At 50.4% G+C, this 17,370-nt stretch overlaps 1 protein-coding gene and 1 non-coding gene across 6 annotated transcripts in view; both read left to right on the forward strand.

Moving 5' to 3' along the window:
• The window catches only part of TOM1L2 (target of myb1 like 2 membrane trafficking protein), a 42,743-nt gene that overhangs the window by 8,429 nt on the left and 16,944 nt on the right, over positions 1-17,370 (forward strand). For 4 of the 5 annotated variants that reach the window (XM_015409518.1, XM_015409525.1, XM_015409533.1 and 1 more), the window contains exons 5-12: positions 565-612; positions 1,894-2,052; positions 2,178-2,294; positions 4,730-4,863; positions 6,656-6,704; positions 6,917-7,043; positions 8,627-8,744; positions 13,301-13,376. In XM_015409518.1, the coding sequence (XP_015265004.1) occupies positions 565-612; positions 1,894-2,052; positions 2,178-2,294; positions 4,730-4,863; positions 6,656-6,704; positions 6,917-7,043; positions 8,627-8,744; positions 13,301-13,376 (828 nt within the window). The remainder of the gene's footprint in view (positions 1-564; positions 613-1,893; positions 2,053-2,177; positions 2,295-4,729; positions 4,864-6,655; positions 6,705-6,916; positions 7,044-8,626; positions 8,745-13,300; positions 13,377-17,370) is intronic. The other variant, XM_015409549.1, reaches the window with a different exon arrangement.
• Positions 5,444-5,515, forward strand: TRNAT-GGU. The gene has a single exon. It is a non-coding gene; the product is annotated as a tRNA-Thr (tRNA).

Here is a 17,370-nt window from a genome sequence, read left to right on the forward strand (position 1 = left end):
CTTTTGGAGTTTAACCAATATTTTATTATTGCCCCCCCCCCCCGCTTTTACCCATCTTATATACCCTAACCATCTCTTCTTGACCTCCACAATCTTATCCTCACCTAACTTTTCCTGTTTTAATATCAGTAATATGTCCGACTGTATCCATTCATATAAGCAATCATTCCATCTGTCTGTACTCTATTTTGTAGCATCTTTCCAGCCAAACGCTATAATTGCATGGGCAGCTAAAATCATAGCTTTAAATAAATCCTGATATGGTTTTTCTATTTTACAGTTCCCTAAAATCCCCATGAATAATACTTTCCCTGATAACTCCACTTTAACCTTACATACTTCCTCCACCTTTTCCAATATCTTTTGCCAAAAATTAACCACCTTAGAACACCCCCACCAAAGATGTACATAATAACCCTTTTCTTTTTTACAATGCCAACAATCAGATGTCAATCCCTTGACCATATAAGATAGCTTAGTATATAAGATAGATATTTAAGTATACTAGGGAAGATTAGGGCACTTAAAATGTTTATAATACCAAAGTTTATGTATTTGTTTCAGGTACTACCAGAATGGGTATCTAAGAAGCAGTTAGAAGAGTGGGATAAGGTATTAAAAATTGGGTTTTTGGAAAGAAACAAGCTAGAATACCAAGGAAAGTGATATATTCATCAAAGGAACATCTAGGCTGGGGTATGCCACAACTGGAAGGATATTATGAAGCTTTCCAAATAAAAATGATGTTGGAAATGGATAGTAAAAGTAAGGATAAATGGGTCCGATGGGAAGACTGTATAAACGGAGGAAAAATCAGGTTTGGAATATTTACACAAAGACTAAAAAAAGAGATCAAGAATACAATAGGCACAGGATGGACAGCATTAAAAATATGGGGGGGGGGACAGACTATGTGGATGCCCCCTCTTTCAAAGTGGGCCCCACTTGAATCACTAAATGAGGAATTTAAAAATTTTGAGGTAACTTTTTGGGAAGAGCTACAGGTAAAGGACCTATGGAAAGTGAAAGATATGTATAATGCTCAAGGGAATTTAATTCAGATGCAAGAAGCAATGGGAAGAGTGGGAGGACAATATTGGTTAAGGATTATTGGTTTATATAATATTTTGAAACAAAGGAAGTATTCTGGAATATTAAATGAGGAGGACACCTGGATGGAAGAATTGTATGCAATTAAAGAAGATAATAAAAAGGGTATTGTAAGAAAGATATATAGCAAATTGGTTGAAGATAAAATTTATATGACTGGCATAATACAGTCAAAATGGGAGAAAGATGTAAAGTTATCAGAAAATGAGATAAATAAAATAATGAAAGGTATTAGTGATATAAAAATGGAAAAATCTAGAGAAATTGAGATGAAATTAATATTGAAATGAAACCCGGAAGAAATAACTCTGTGTGTTCTGAAAGACAAGCAGGATAAAAGAAAACTCTCTAGTTACGTTTCTGACCTATGAATATGCAGCTTCAAGCATATATAATCCGCTTCCCCTAAAAAACAAAATGATGGGTTCTGCTCTCTAGCTCCCCATCTTTTCCAAAAGCATCTGTTCAGCTGGCAAAGGTGTTCAAACCCCACCCCCTCCAGTACAGATGGAGTGGAGTAAAACAGAGGCTTGTTGCTCAAGCTGGCAGAAGTGATTAACTTGCAGCAGCTGAGAACTTGTCCTCTACAGTGGTTGACGGCTTGCAATTCAGAGACCTCACCTGGAAACAGTTTCCTATTGGCTCAATGGCTTGTCTTTCTGCACTCTCAGCCCCACCTGGGGGGAAAATTGCCCCACAAGCCACGAAATCCTGGGTATGGGCCCGCCCACACGTGCCCCACATCACAACGCTGCCTTCGTTTACATCTTTTCTCCCCTGCAGAGCGTCCCCGAAGTCGACCCAGCGGCCAACATGCACAACTCCCAATCCCAGCCGAGGGTGAGCGCCAGCCCCTACCCGTCGCCTTCCCCGACCGCCTACTCACCCCCGCAGGTGCCGCCCCTGAACGTGAGCAGCCCCATCACTGCAAATACCGAACAGGTATCGCAGGTCGGGGGGGGGGGGAGACCTTGGGAGAGGATTTTTCCCTCCCTTTAAACTGCACATGAGAGTTCAGAAGCAAACCTCCTTTGGGCAAAAAACAAATCGGCGCTCCCTCCCGACAGATCGCCCGGCTGCGCAGCGAACTGGACGTCGTTCGTGGGAACACAAAAGTTATGTCGGAGATGCTGACGGAAATGGTGCCCGGTCAGGAGGACCCTTCAGACCTTGAGTTACTGCAGGTGAGTAAATGGGACTGGATCTTCACGTCGGCTTCGGTTTAGCAAAGGAAGCGGTCCTGAACAGGCGTACTCAGAATCCTGCTCAGGTCTGTTTGGTGGGCAACAGGGATGCCGGCCTCTTGGTGGGACCTGGGGATCCCCTAGAGTTCAAGGCCATCTCCAGACTGCAGAGATTGGTTCCCCTGGAGAAAATGGATGATTTGGACCCATTTTAGTTTACAAGGGTCTGGGGTTGAGTGGTAAAGCACCTGCTTGGCATGCAGAAGGTCCCAGATTCAATCCCCTGCATCTCCAATTAAAAAGGACCGGGCAGTAGGTGATGGGAAAGACCTCCGCCTGAGACCTTGGAGAGCTGCAAAGAGGGGCTGTGGCTCAGTGGAAGAGCATCTGCTTGGTATGCAGAAGTTCCCAGGTTCAATCCCCGGCATCTCCAGGTAAAAGGACCAGGCAGGAGGTGATGGGAAAGACCTTTCTCCACCTGAGACCCTGGAGAGCTGCTGCCAGTCTGAGTAGACAAGACTGACTTTGATGGACCGAGGGTCTGATTCCGTATGAGGCCACTTCATGTGGACGGCGAACCCTACGTACCCCTCTGAGGTCTCTGCTCTCCCCAGGCTCCACTCCCAAATCTCCAGGAGGACCTGGCAACCCCAGTGGGTGGCCTTGAGACAGCTCCACACTCTCAGCCTGACCTGCCTTATGGGAGTTTCTAGTGAGGACAGAATGGAGCTGGGGAGGGAACGTCGGAAGCCACTTTGAGTCCCCATTGTGGGGGAAAGGGGGGTATAAATAAAGTAAATGAATTCTGCTCTTCCCTGGCTGACTTTGCAGGGGGAGTCTCTATTTGTCCGTTTCGTTTTCACCCTGCCTTTTCTCCCCAGCAGGGACCCAAAGTGGCTGACATCCCTTCCCATCCTTTTTATTCTCACCACAGCCCTGTGAGGTAGGCTTGGCTGACAAGTGTGCGACCGGCCCGAGTTTTCACGGCAGAGTGGGGATTCGAACCTGGGTCTCCCAGGTCCGGGTCTGGCACACTAACCACTGCACCACACCAGCTCTTTTTTCCTTTTCTCTGGGTGAGTAGGGGGCTGAATTATTCTAAGGCGTCGCCCCCTACCCACAGCCTGAAGCGATACAGCCCAGAAAATGCATCTTTATCAGGTTTGCTAACTCAGTGAATCCCAGTGTCCTTGTGGGTTGAGCCTCGAAGAGGAGGAGGAGGAGGAGGAGATTGGATTTATACCCCGCCCTTCACTCGGAGTCTCAGAGCAGCTTACAGACTCCTTTCCCTTCCCCAGAACCAGACCCCCTGTGCGGTAGGTGGGGTTGAGAGAGCTCTTGACAGAAACTGCCCTTGAGAGAACAGCTCTGACAGAACTGTGGTTTGCCCAAAGTCATCCAGCAGCTGCGAGTGGAGGCGTGGGGAATCAGACCTGGTTCTCCCAGATTAGAGTCCGCGCACTTCACCAAGGCACCAAACTAAGCCCAGGTTGTGGGGCTGTGACCCATTTCTACAACTGATCCTAACAGAGGCAGCATCTGGTTACAGCCGCATCTGCCCCTCCCCAGTCCGGGTTTCTTTCCCCCGCAACACGTTTTGTACACCTCTCACGGCAAAGGCCCCTCCCAAGCATTCCAGTCTCCAAAACAACACGGTGAACTTTGGCAAATCAATCAGGTCTGCATCCGTCTCTCATTAGGCGCGGCGTCTTCTGTACCGCAAAGGTCTTGCTCCTAACGCACCTCTTTTTGCGGTTGCATCTGTGTGTGGGGAGAAAACGCAGGTGGAAAGAGTGCTGGTTGTTCTGCGCTTGCCCTGACGCTCCCATTCCCCAGAATGATGCCTGCTGTCCCTGGCACTTGGCCTTTGGTCTCCCTCCGTGTCGCTTCCCATCCCCAGGGGCTTCAACAGCGAGGCCTCTCTTCTGACGCTGATGGCGGTTCCCTCCGATAACAGCAGGCGGGGGCGAGCCACCCTAACCCCTGGAATCCTCTGGAGGCACATTTTTGTCAGGGCTACGGCCCTGCAGCTGTGTGTTAGGATACGCAATCCCAGTTTCTCTTCTGATGCTCTTAATGCATGTGGCGTTCTGCTGGAGTCAGTTTTGCTTTTCAGGGGTTCCCCCCCGAAGAAGATCTGCAGTTGATTTCATTGTTTCTGAGGCGGCTGATCTTTTTTTGAAGGGGGAATGCGGTGTCTCATGCACTCAGATGCCTTGTTTGTGTGGATTTATGGCATTCTCTCAGGCTAGCCCGATCTTATCAGATCTCTGAGTCCGCGCACTTAACCACTATGCCAAACTGGCTCTCACACCAAACTGTGGCTGAGGAACTCCCTGCAAAGCCCTGATGGTGTTGACTTAGGTCGTTAATTCTTTTCGCGTGAGTGTGCCGCATTGCCCGTAAGCATCCCATTATTTCGTTTCCCCCCCCAGGAGCTGAACCGGACGTGTCGAGCCATGCAGCAAAGGATCGTGGAACTCATCTCCCGGGTGTCCAACGAAGAAGTCACGGAAGAGCTCCTGCACGTGAACGACGACCTGAACAATGTCTTCCTCCGATATGAGAGGTGGCCTGTCCCGTTCCCTCTCCGAGTTCTTAATGCCCTGTTGCCTCAGAGTTAAAAAGCATGCAACGGGATCTCCATCACTGGGAGGTTGAAATGTGCCTTTGCAAGTGGCTTTTGGGGTTTTGCTGGTTTGATCGATGTGGGGCCGTGGCCCGGTGGTAGAGCATCTGGTTGGCATGCAGAAGGTCCCAGGTTCAATCCCCGGCATCTCCAGTTAAAGGGACCAGGCAGGAGGTGATGGGAAAGACCTCCACCTGAGACCCCGGAGAGCTGCAAAGAGGGGCTGTGGCTCAGTGGAAGCGCCTCTGCTTGGCATGCAGAAGGTCCCAGGCTCAATCCTCGGCATCTCCAGTTAAAGGGACCAGGCAGGAGGTGATGGGAAACACCCTCCGCCTGAGACCCTGGAGAGCTGCAAAGAGTGGCAGAGCCTCTGCTTGGTATGTTCTTATGGCTGTGGCTCAGGGGAAGAGCCTCTGCTTGGCACGCAGAAGGTCCCAGGTTCAATCCCCAGTAGCATCCCCACTTAAAAGGACCAGGCAGGAGGTGATGGGAAAGACCTCAGCCTGGAGAGCTGCAAAGAGGGGCTGTGGCTCAATGGCAGAGCCTCTGCTTGGTAAGCAGAAGGTCCCAGGTTCAATCCCCGGCATCTCCAGTTAAAAGGACCAGGCAGTAGGTGATGGGAGAGACCTCAGCCTGAGACACTGGAGATTTGTTGACAGTTGGAGTAGATGATCCTGACCTCAGTAGACCTATAGTCAAACACAGGGAAAGGCAGCTTCATGTGGATAGAGACCATGGCTCAGTAGCAGAACATCTGCTTTTCATACACAGAGTCCCAGGTTCGATCCCTAGCATCTCCTGATAAAATGATCTGGTAACAGGTGATGTGAAAGCACTCTGCCTGCTACCCCGGAGATTCACAGCCCGTCAGAGTAGACAAGACCATCCTTGATAGACAAATGGTCTGAATACGTATATATGGAAGGCAGGGTCTGTGTCCAGGTTTCTGTCTCCCTGTCTTGCTCATCCTCGGATCTATAGTTCTCCTCTCCTCTCCTCCCTTTAAGTCTCCCAACAGCCTTGTGACGTAGGTTAGGTAGTGACAGGTAAAGTATCCCAAAATCACCCAGTGAGTGTCCTGTGTAAGTGGGTCTGAACCGAGCTCTCCAGCACAGCCACATCAAATTTCCTCTTTGCAATGCATTAATGTTTGAGAGCCAGTTTGGTGCCGTGGTCAGGAGTGCGGACTCTGATCTGGGAGAACCGGGTTTGATTCCCCACTCCTCCACATGCAGCTGCTGATGTGACCTCGGGTCAGTCACAAGTTCTCTCAGAGCTGTTCTCTCAAGGGCAGTCCTCGAGAGAGCTCTCTCAGGTTTACCTTGCCTCACAGGGTGTGTGTTGTTGGGAGGGGAAGGGAAAGGAGTTCGTAAGCCGCTCTGAGACTCCTTTGGGTAGTGAAGGGTGGGGTATAAATCCAATCTTCTCCTCCATGTGCAGCTGCTGGGTGACCTTGGGTTAGTCACAGTTCTCTCAGAGCTCTCTCAGCCTCACCTAACTCACAGGATGTCTGTCGTGGGGAGAGGAAGGGAAGGTGATTGCATACCGCTCTGAGACACCTTTGGGTTACGAAAGGTGGGATAAACACAGAGGTTGCACGTCACTTTCCTTCAACAGTGCCGCAAGCCCCGAGGCTAATTCACTCGAACAGGCAGATTCCCCCACTGAGGGAGTTTTTCTACAGCATTTCTGGTTTTTTAACCTCTCCTCTTCTTCTCATTCTGCCACGCAGGTTTGAGCGGTACCGGCTGGGCCGGTCGACGCAGAACGCCAGCAACGGGGTAAGTCAGGCTGTTCAGTCGGGGGCACGATTTCTCTGCCGCTGAATGCTTTATCCCAAGAAGGTTGTCTGGCACACCTCTCCGCGGTGCCATCTGTGGGGCTAAACAGGGCGCCCTCGCGTGCCACTCGTTTTGAGGCGGAGCCCGCATTTGAAAAGCATGGCCCCGCGGGATGCCTAACTTCCTGTTCTTCTGACCCAATGGCCCCGCAGGTTCTCAACGAAGTAACCGAGGACAACTTGATAGACCTGGGGCCCGGTTCTCCCGCTGTGGTCAGCCCCATGGTTGGAAACAGCGCTCCCCCGGCGTCGACCCTTTCTACCCAGCTTGCTGGGCTCGGTGAGTGTTGTGCCTCGTTCTGTTTCCTTTTCAAGGGCAAGAGATAGGGAAAACGGGATTAGCCATGAGGTGCGGCCACTTCAGAAGCTCTGTCAGAGGGCCAGGGCTAGTGGAGATAGGCAGCGTTTTTGAAGAGCCGTTGTACGATGTGAATCCCGGAGGACTTGTCTGTGCAGACCTGTTAAGAGAACATCAGAATATCAGAAGAGCCCTGCTGGGTCAGACCAGTGAGAGTCCATCTAGCCCAGCATCTCATCTCACACAGTGGCTGACCAGTTCCCCTGGAGGGCCAACATCAGGGCAGAGAGGTTAAGGCCTTCATAAGAACATCAGAAGAGCCCTGCTGGTTCAGACCAGGGGTCCATCTAGTCCAGCATCCCATCTCACACAGTGGCCAACCAGTTCCTCTGGAGGGCCAACAACAGGGCACAGAGTCCGAGGCCTTCATAAGAACATCAGAAGAGCCCTGCTGGATCAGACCAGTGGTCCATCTAGTACAACATCGCAAACCATAGTTCTCTCAGAGCTGTTCGCTCATGGACAGTTCGGGAAAGAGCTCTCTCAGCCCCACCTACCTCTCAGGGTGTCTGTTGTGGGGAGGGGAAGGGAAAGGAGTTTGTAAGCCGCTCTGAGACTCCCAAGTGAAGGGCGGGGTATAAATCCAATCTCCTCCTCCTCCTCCATGCAACAGGATCTCCATCACTGGGAGGTTGAAATGTGCCTTTGCAAGAGGCTTTTTGGGTTTTGCTGGTTTGATCGAGGTGGGGCCGTGGCCCGGTGGTAGAGCATCTGCTTGGCATGCAGAAGGTCCAAGGTTCAATCCCCGGCATCTCCAGGTATAAAGGACGAGGCAGGAGGTGATGGGAAAGACCTCCACCTGAGACCCTGGAGAGTTGTCAAGAAGGGCTGTGGCTCAGTGGAAGAACCTTTTCTTGGCACGCAGAAAGTCCCAGGTTCAGTCCCCGGCATCTCCAGTTAAAAAGGACCAGGCAGGAGATGATGGGAAAGACCTCAGCCTGAGACCCTGAAAAGCTGTTGAGAGGGGCTGTGGCTCAGTGGAAGAGCCTCTGCTTGGCATGCAGAAGGTCCAAGGTTCAATCCCCGGCATCTCCAGTTATAAAGGACCAGGCAGGAGGTGATGGGAAAGACCTCCGCTTGAGACCCTGGAGAGCTGTAAAGAGGGACCGTGGCTCAGTGGAAGAGCTTCTGCTTGGCACGCAGAAAGTCCCAGGTTCAATCCCCGGCATCTCCAGTTAAAAAGGACCAGGCAGGAGGTGATGGGAAAGACCTCTCTGCCAGAGACCCTGGAGAGCTGTAAAGAGGAGCTGTGGCTCAGTGGCAGAGCCTCTGCTTGGCATGTGTTTATGCCAGGCCAACTTTTGCATAAGGCTACAGTGTAACAGCCAGTCAGGTCTTTGTGTTCCCGTTGGGAAGAAAAGAAACAGTGGATCAGGGTGTCCAGCTCTTGACTTGGTGGCGAAGAGCGAGTTTTGGAAACGAGCCCGCCTTCGCCAGAGATGCAGAGGAGGCGTTCCTTTGTCGGCCTGACCTCCCCCGTCCCCTTTTGTCCCGTCCCTCTGCAGATTTGGGCGCCGGCAACGTGAGCGGGACGCTCAGCTCCCTCCAGCCCTCCAACCCCCGCGACGACTTCGACATGTTCGCACAGACGCGAGGCGGGCCGTCGGCCGATCAGCGCAAGGCGTATGTAGGGGCCGGGGGAGGGGAGGGGTCTTCTTTGGCCTCCCAAGGAATTGTACAGACCAGAAATTGCCCTGTGGGTCACAAGGTAAAAATCCTGCAGTGGTTATGGGCTGTGCACGCACAGGAAAGCTCATGCCTTGAATGAACCTTTGGTGGTCTTAAAGGTGCCACTGGAATCGCGGTTTGTTCTGCTTACCAGCAATGCAGCATGCGATAGTTTTTCCCCTGCAGACTGCGGTTTTTCTACACAAAGACCATCTTGCCTGGGTCAGCCTCTTATGTCGAAAGAGGTTGTTATTTACGGCTGTCGCCACTCTTTAGGCAGCTGAACACAGACGGACGGGAGACTCTCTGGGGGGAAAGCAGATAAGAGCCCCCGGAGTCTCCCTGTTGCTTTGGCAGGAGGGACAGGTGCTAGAATTCGGTCCTTGGGCTCCATCTTGTGGCTGAATCAGTGGGCACGTTTTCACATCAGACTCCTTGTCCTCGGCATCCTGGCAACTTACGGGTTCCGAGGAGACATAAGAAGATCAGCAGAGCCCTGCTGGATCAGACCAGTGAGGGTCCATCTAGTCCGGCATCCCATCTCACACAGTGGCCAACCAGTTCCTCTGGAGGGCTAGCAACAGGGCAGAGACGCCGAGGCCTTCCCCTGATAAGAACCTCAGAAGAGCCCTGCTGAATCAGACCAGTGAGGGTCCATCTAGTCCGGCATCCCATCTCACACAGTGGCCAACCAGTTCCTCTGGAGGGCTAGCAACAGGGCAGAGACGCCGAGGCCTTCCCCTGATAAGAACCTCAGAAGAGCCCTGCTGAATCAGACCAGTGAGGGTCCATCTAGTCCGGCATCCCATCTCACACAGTGGCCAACCAGTTCCTCTGGAGGGCTAGCAACAGGGCAGAGACGCCGAGGCCTTCCCCTGATAAGAACCTCAGAAGAGCCCTGCTGAATCAGACCAGTGAGGGTCCATCTAGTCCGGCATCCCATCTCACACAGTGGCCAACCAGTTCCTCTGGAGGGCTAGCAACAGGGCAGAGACGCCGAGGCCTTCCCCTGATAAGAACCTCAGAAGAGCCCTGCTGAATCAGACCAGTGAGGGTCCATCTAGTCCGGCATCCCATCTCACACAGTGGCCAACCAGTTCCTCTGGAGGGCTAGCAACAGGGCAGAGACGCCGAGGCCTTCCCCTGATAAGAACCTCAGAAGAGCCCTGCTGAATCAGACCAGTGAGGGTCCATCTAGTCCGGCATCCCATCTCACACAGTGGCCAACCAGTTCCTCTGGAGGGCTAGCAACAGGGCAGAGACGCCGAGGCCTTCCCCTGATAAGAACCTCAGAAGAGCCCTGCTGAATCAGACCAGTGAGGGTCCATCTAGTCCGGCATCCCATCTCACACAGTGGCCAACCAGTTCCTCTGGAGGGCTAGCAACAGGGCAGAGACGCCGAGGCCTTCCCCTGATAAGAACCTCAGAAGAGCCCTGCTGAATCAGACCAGTGAGGGTCCATCTAGTCCGGCATCCCATCTCACACAGTGGCCAACCAGTTCCTCTGGAGGGCTAGCAACAGGGCAGAGACGCCGAGGCCTTCCCCTGATAAGAACCTCAGAAGAGCCCTGCTGAATCAGACCAGGGAGGGTCCATTTATTTATTTAATTATTTATTTGATTTATGCCCCGCCCTCCCCATTGAAGCAGGCTCAGGACTGCTGGCATAAAAAGTTAAAGCGACACAAAACAGAACATTTGTAAAAGCCGATCATAAAGTGCTGGTAACGGTATCACTAATTGCATAGCAGTGGCAGAGCATAGTGACAGATCTGTCCTAATGGGAATACAGAAGACCCCTGTAAGAAGAGCTCTGTGGGCTCTCGGAGGATTGGCTACATTGGGGGGGAGGTGTCACCTAATATGCAAAGGAGTTCCTGCTACAAAAGGAGCCCTGAGTAAATATAAACACAGGCATCAGAAGGGCTATCCATATGGAACGCAAGAACAGTGACATAGCTTTGCCTTGAAAAGTTTTTTGGGCGGTGGGGTGGGGGGATCAAATGGAAAACCGGTTTAAGAACAGGTAGGTTTCTTGAACGGGCAGTTGGTACAGCGACATTTGGAGTACCGTGTACAGTTCTGGTCACCACATCTCAAAAAGGATATTATAGCACTGGGGAAAGTGCAGAAAAGGGCAACCGGAATGATAAAAGGGTTGAAACGCCTTCCCTATGAGGAAAGATTAAAACGCTTGGGGCTCTTTGGCTTGGAGAAACGACGGCTGAGGGGTGACAGGATCGAGGTTTACAAGATGATGCATGGGATAGAGCAGGTTGAGAAAGAAGTTCTTTTCTCCCTTTCCCACAATACAAGAAGTCCTTGTCGGCACTCCATAAAATATCTGAGCGGTCAGGTTAAAATGGATAAAAGGAAGTCCTTCTTCACCCAAAGAGTGATTAAGACATGGAATTCACTGCCACAGGAGGTGGTGGCGGCTACAAACATGGACGGCTTCAAGAGGGAATTGAATAAGCATATGGAGCAGAAGTCCATCAGTGGCTATTAGCCACAAGGTATAGACAGGAACTCTCAGTCTGGGACAAGGGATGCTCTATATTCTTGGTGCTTGAGGGGGGGGCAATAATGGGAGAGCTTCTAATGTCTTGGACTGCTGGACCTCCTGATGGTACCTGGTTTTTTTGGCCACTGTGTGACAAAAGAGTGCTGGACTGGATGGGCCATTGTCCTGTTCCACCATTGGCTTGTCTTATGTTCCTATGTTCATATCTGGGCCACAGCTGGAGGGGAAAAGGTTCAGAAAAAAAAAGCAATAGGCGAGTTGTAATTAGCATGGAAGGAGACCACCCAAAGAAACCCCACGGCTCCGTGACTTTTGAGGATTTCGGTCCAGCCACATAACGAAGGGCCGCATTGGAATACTCGCATTTATTGATTCATCTTTAATTCATTTATACCCCAAATCAGCGTGCATCATTCTCCCGTCTTCTATTACTTCCTCATCCAAAGAGTGATGAACGCATGGAATCCACGGCCACAGGAGGTGGCGGCGGCTACAAGCATGGACGGCTTCAAGAGGGGATTGGATAAATGTATGGAGCAGAGGTCCATCAGTGGCTATTAGCCACAAGGGATAGATGGAGCACTCTGTCTGGGGGCAGTGATGCTCCGTATTCTTGGTGCTTCGGGGGGGGGGCAACAGTGGGAGGGCTTCTGGAGTTCTGGCCCCGCTGGTGGACCTCCTGGTGGCACCTGGTATTTTTGGCCACTGTGTGACAGAGTGTTGGACTGGATGGGCCATTGGCCTGACCCAACACTGGCTTCTCTTATGTTCTGATGTCTGGGGAAGTGATATTCTGTATTCTTGGTGCTTGGGGGGCACCAGTGGGAGGGCTTCTGGAGTTCTGGCCCCACAGGTGGACCTTCTGATGGCCCCTGGGTTTTGGCCACTGTGTGACGCAGATGGTTGGAATGGAAGGGCCATTGGCCTGATCCAACATGGTGTCTCTTACGTTCTTATGTCTGGGGCAGTGATGCTCTGTATCCTTGGTGCTTGGGGGGCCACAGTGGGAGGGCTTCTGGAGTTCTGGCCCCACTGGTGTACCTCCTGATGGCACCTGGGTTTTGGCCACTGTGTGACACAGAGTGCTGGACTGGATGGGCCACTGGCCTGATCCAACATGGCTTCTCTTATGTTCTGATGTTTGGGGAAGTGATGTTCTGTATTCTTGGTGCTTGGGGGGCCACAGTGGGAGGGCTTCTGGAGTTCTGGCCCCATTGGTGGACCTCCTGATAGCAACTGGGTTTTGGCCACTGGGCGACACAGAGTGCTGGACTGGATGGGCCACTGGACTGATCCAACATGGCTTCTCTTATGTTCTTATGTCTGGGGCAGTGATGCGCTATCTTCTTGGTGCTTGGGGGGGGGGAGCAACAGTGGGAGGGCTTCTGGGGTTCTGGCCCCACTGCTGGACCTCCTGATGGCACCTGGTATTTTTGGCCACTGTGTGAGAGAGTGTTAGACTGGATGGGCCACTGGCCTAACCCAACGTTGGCTTCTCTTATGTTCTTATGTTTTGTCTTCCCAAAAACCTGTGAAGGTTTTAGTTCTGGTTTTTTTAAAACAAAGCAGAAACCTACACAGCTTTGACTTATTTTATTTTACAAATTTACACTTCGCCTTTCTGCCCTCATAAGGACTAGCAATGCAGGTAGTCAATTAAAACATACGTAAAACGGCTCTGGGATTCAGAGGCTTAGTGCCTCTTAATGTGGAGGTTCCTCTCAGTCACCACAGTTAGTACCCACTGATAGACCTCTCCTCCATGAATCTATCTTATCCTCTTTTAAAGCTGTTTATTCCTGTGGCCATCACTACATCCTCTGGCAGCGAATTCCACATTTTAATCACTCACTGTGTAAAGTAGTCTTTCCTTTTGTCCATCCTGAACGTACTGCCCATCTGCTTCATTGGATGCCCTCAAGTTCTAATATTTTGGGCTTTCCTCACTGCCTGGCTCATCACCATGCCCATCTCTTTTTATCCCCCAGCACGACCTACGAAGACCCGCAGGCTGTTCGAGGGCTGGCGTCCGCCCTGGACGTTCGGAAACAGACCACAGGAGGGGTAGGTCGCTTCTCTGCCTTTTCACGTTGCACGCGGAGCCCTTCCATTTCTGATCTCCTCCCGGAGCCTTGAATGCAAGTGCCCCGTGCTCTCTGCTCACGGGTTCTGGGACTTCGGTGCCCCATATGGAGTTTGCAAGGAAAGCTCTGTTTACCACATCTTTGCAGCAGACACCACTAGATGGGGTTTTAGGTCAAAAGTGCAGTGAAAGGCATTGAGCTTGAAGTCTGTCTAAGGCTACCAGCTACCTAGATCGCTGGGAAAGCTATGATATCAGCTCTCTGATTACTCACTCTTCTCACAAACCAAGTGCAACTCTTATTCCCTTATATCCAGATGAAGGAGTCTTTAATTGCCTTCCCTCAATATTTGGCTGGCCTGTTTGTTTTTGTCTTTGTCTAGTAGGGGAAAGAGGGGGTTGAGGGGTGTGCAGGGGAGAGATGGGTTGGCGTTCTGGGCCAGAAAAGAAACAAGTGGGAGGAAACTGGGAAGGATAACTGCTGGGGTACACATTCCTGGCTAGGCCCCCCACCCTTCGGGCCCGGGTACTGGCTGGCACTCTCCTATCAGTGCGGCTGTTATCAGCTGAACGTGTTGTCATCTCAAAGGCCTCGTATGAGTTAAGCCCGCCGCTCAAAGTACTCGGAGACGAGTTTCTTTCTTTTGACTTTGCCCACCTGCTGTGGTGTTGAAAGTTTTTGTTTGCTCGCCCTTTGGCCCTTTCTCGAAGGCGCTGCCGATCTACCCAGAGTAGCCTCTTATTATCAATCGATGCAAAACTTTATTCTGAGTATACGACACCACGTGTGTTTCTGCCCATAAAGAATTCTGGCCGTCGGCACTTCTTGGACGGGGTTAAGTATACACGAGGGGTTAAATGACACTCTGGTTTAGATACTGAATGTGAAGAGGAGCCGGTCTCCGGTTTTTGCAGAAGTCATGCACAACATAATTAGGAGTGTCAGATCTACACACAGCCTGGCAACTGGCAGGACAGGGGGGCAGGAACATGGTGTGGGGGGATGCTGTCACCTGTACACTCCTGAACCTGTGCTTTTGATAGGCGGAGGTTCAGGAGTTTATAGAACGGATCCTGTGCAAGTTAGAGATATCAAAGTCACGGGGCACCTCCCCCAGGTGCTCCTCTACAAGCCCTCCGAGTTCCGCTCCCCCTGTTGCTCTGAAGTTGTGTAAACATTTAGATTGAGCATAGATGGTCCATCTGGAGATGTGTCCCTTCACGAACCTCCATGAACAGATGGAAAGTTCGTGCCACTTGACGTGCCACTAGCTTAACTTCGCGAACCACAAAGCGGCCAAAATTCGTCACAAACTTTTAGTTCGTGAGCCAGTTCGTGCCCATCCCTGTTTAAGATGTCTCACTTCGTCTTTAACATCTCAGGGTACCTTTATTTTGTCTTTTGAATGTTTATATGAAAGCCCTAACAGGCCCTGCCTGAGGGTACCTCGGGAAACGTTTCCTCCCATCCGAGCTTCTCATGTTTAGAACGTTTCAGGAAGCCCTGGGATGGATGCAGAGGCCGCTGGAAGCACAGGCCGAGAAAAGGAGGAGCAGGGCTTTCCCAGTGGTGGCCCCTGTCCTCTGAAACCCTCTTTCCAACGAAGCAGACAAAGCATAAGGGGGGGGGGGAAGCATTTGGTTTCTTTTTTGGGAAAAAAAATACTGCTGGCACGTAGGTTGTGTTTTGTTTGGGTGCATAGTTGTGACATTGTAGGTTTTATGCTTATTGAACCATTTTTTGTATTGTAATGTAAGCCACTGGGGGGGGGCTTAACACCAGGTCTAGAGACGGGCAATGTTCCCTCTAAGCTGTGGAGTCTTGTGAGCAGAAATTCTACTTTGTGAGCGACTGGCATTACAGTTGTGAGCGGGCGATTTGGCTCCTGCATAAATTAGTCTGCTCTGGAGCCCTCCTCCCTGAGTTAAGACAAAAATGTGTGAGCCGGAGGCTAAAAACCTGTGAGCTAGCTCACACTAACTCAGCTTAGAGGGAACACTGGAGACGGGGTGAACATTTATTAGTAATAATAATAGATATTCGTTTTCACCTGAGAACCACTTCACAAGGTACTTTTTGATTGATTGAAAGGGGAAGCTGCCTTTGGTGCATGGTGGGGTACACCTCTGGCCCTCCGGGGGAGGAATTGGGAGACTGCTGCTTGCTATTTCTCACTATCTAGGTGAGGTGGGTGAAAAGTGGATGGGGCAGCCCATAAGTCCACAAAAATGTTTGCTGTCCATGAACCCTGAAGAGACTGAAGTACATATTTTCTTGCAACTGTACCCCGAATCCCCTGCTTGGTCGCCCATGGGCCGTTTTTACTCACCGCAGGCGAGCAGGCTAGTGGCTATTTACAAGTCTGAGCTGGTGGCGGTGGGGAACAGAATGCAGGATGCCGGTGGTAAGCGTGTTATCTCGATGAACCATGGAATTGTCTCCTCATTGATGCCTCTGCGGCTTTCTTTCTTCTTTCTTTCTTTCCGTCTTTTTTTTCCTGTAATGGGAACTTTCTGTCCTCGACCGCAGAGGAGAGGTAAAGTTGGCAGTTCAGACTTGGAGCCCATAGACAAATGGCTAATAACCCAAGGAATGGTGAGGAGGATTTCGTCGGTCAAGTGACCCCCCCCTCCGTTCATCCTCACCCTGTCTCCCCGAAATAGCATAACTGCCCTCCGTTTAATCTGTCACTCGCCCTGTTGAACAAACCACAGACTGGACAGTACAAGGAAGTGGGTTCCCCATCTTTGGTGGGGGGATAGTTGGCAGAAATATAATACCTTTGGCACAGGGGTTAGGGGCGTGCTGGAAGGAAGGGAGGCATACGTTATCCGTTGCCTTTCCATGTCGGTTTTTCAAACAAAGATGGGCCTATCCAGTTCCTTTTACTGTCTGAATTCCCCCCTCTGCCCCTTAATATGTGCAGTATCCGTTTTCCCCCCAGGGTAAACACAAGGTTTGCTTCTTAAATCACTGGGGAGGTGTGTTCGCAGGGCCCTTTTTCTCAGCAGGCTTAATAACCCAGGCCATGACCCTTCGACAGAACCCGGGTCAAAGGCTCCAGTCCTTGGCCCCGTCACTGTATGTCTTCAAATGAAAGATTACTCTGGGGGGCACAGGAAAGAGAGACGAGATGCCGTTAACTGAGACGGGCTCGTTTTCCTAGTCCTTTACAAGCACCTTAAATTTATTTGAATATTTATACCCTGCCTAAAACGACGTCCAGCGTTGTTTGCCTCTCCTCGACTTTATCCTCACAATGGCCCTGTGAGGCAGGATAGGCTGAGAGAGTGAGAGAGAGAGAGACACCCAAGGCCACCCAGCCAGCTTCCAGGGTAGAGTGGGGACTCAAACCGACGGTCTCCCGGATCATAGTCCAACACTACCGTAGAGATGTAAAATTTCTGGAAATTTTTAAGCTCGGAAAAAACCCGGGGTTTTTTCGGGGGGAAACGGAAATTTTTGGAAAAATTGAAAAAAATGCTACATTAACATTTCTTTTGTCTTTTGTAGATTGAAATATGACTATGGACATTTTTACTTGGCATGAAATTATCACAACTAGCATATTAAAAATATAGTGTATCCAAACAATTATTACCAACAGAATACCCACCCACGTGCAAAAACAAAATTGAAACTTTTTTATTTTCTTCTGACAATCGCACCTCCTAAAGGAAGAAATGCATCTTGTTCTTGCATTGGAGAGTTCAGTTTGTAACCTAGGACTTGCTTGTCCTCAGTGCACAGAAATTAGATCAATCTGATACCATATATATATATATATTAGAAATGATTTGGAAAATATTTGAACACCTTGTCTTAAAATATTTTATTCATCATGTTAAAATAAAATGTTCCATAATATTTTTTTTCTTTTCTTTTTTCAATTTTTCCAATTTTTCAGAAAAAAACAAAGCTTCAGGAAAAAACCCATTTTTTTCCCTGAATTTTTTCGTTTTTTTTCCGGGCCT

This window comes from Gekko japonicus, unplaced genomic scaffold (assembly GCF_001447785.1).
Source record: "Gekko japonicus isolate JY-2015 unplaced genomic scaffold, Gekko_japonicus_V1.1 scaffold103, whole genome shotgun sequence".
Lineage (NCBI taxonomy): Eukaryota > Metazoa > Chordata > Lepidosauria > Squamata > Gekkonidae > Gekko > Gekko japonicus.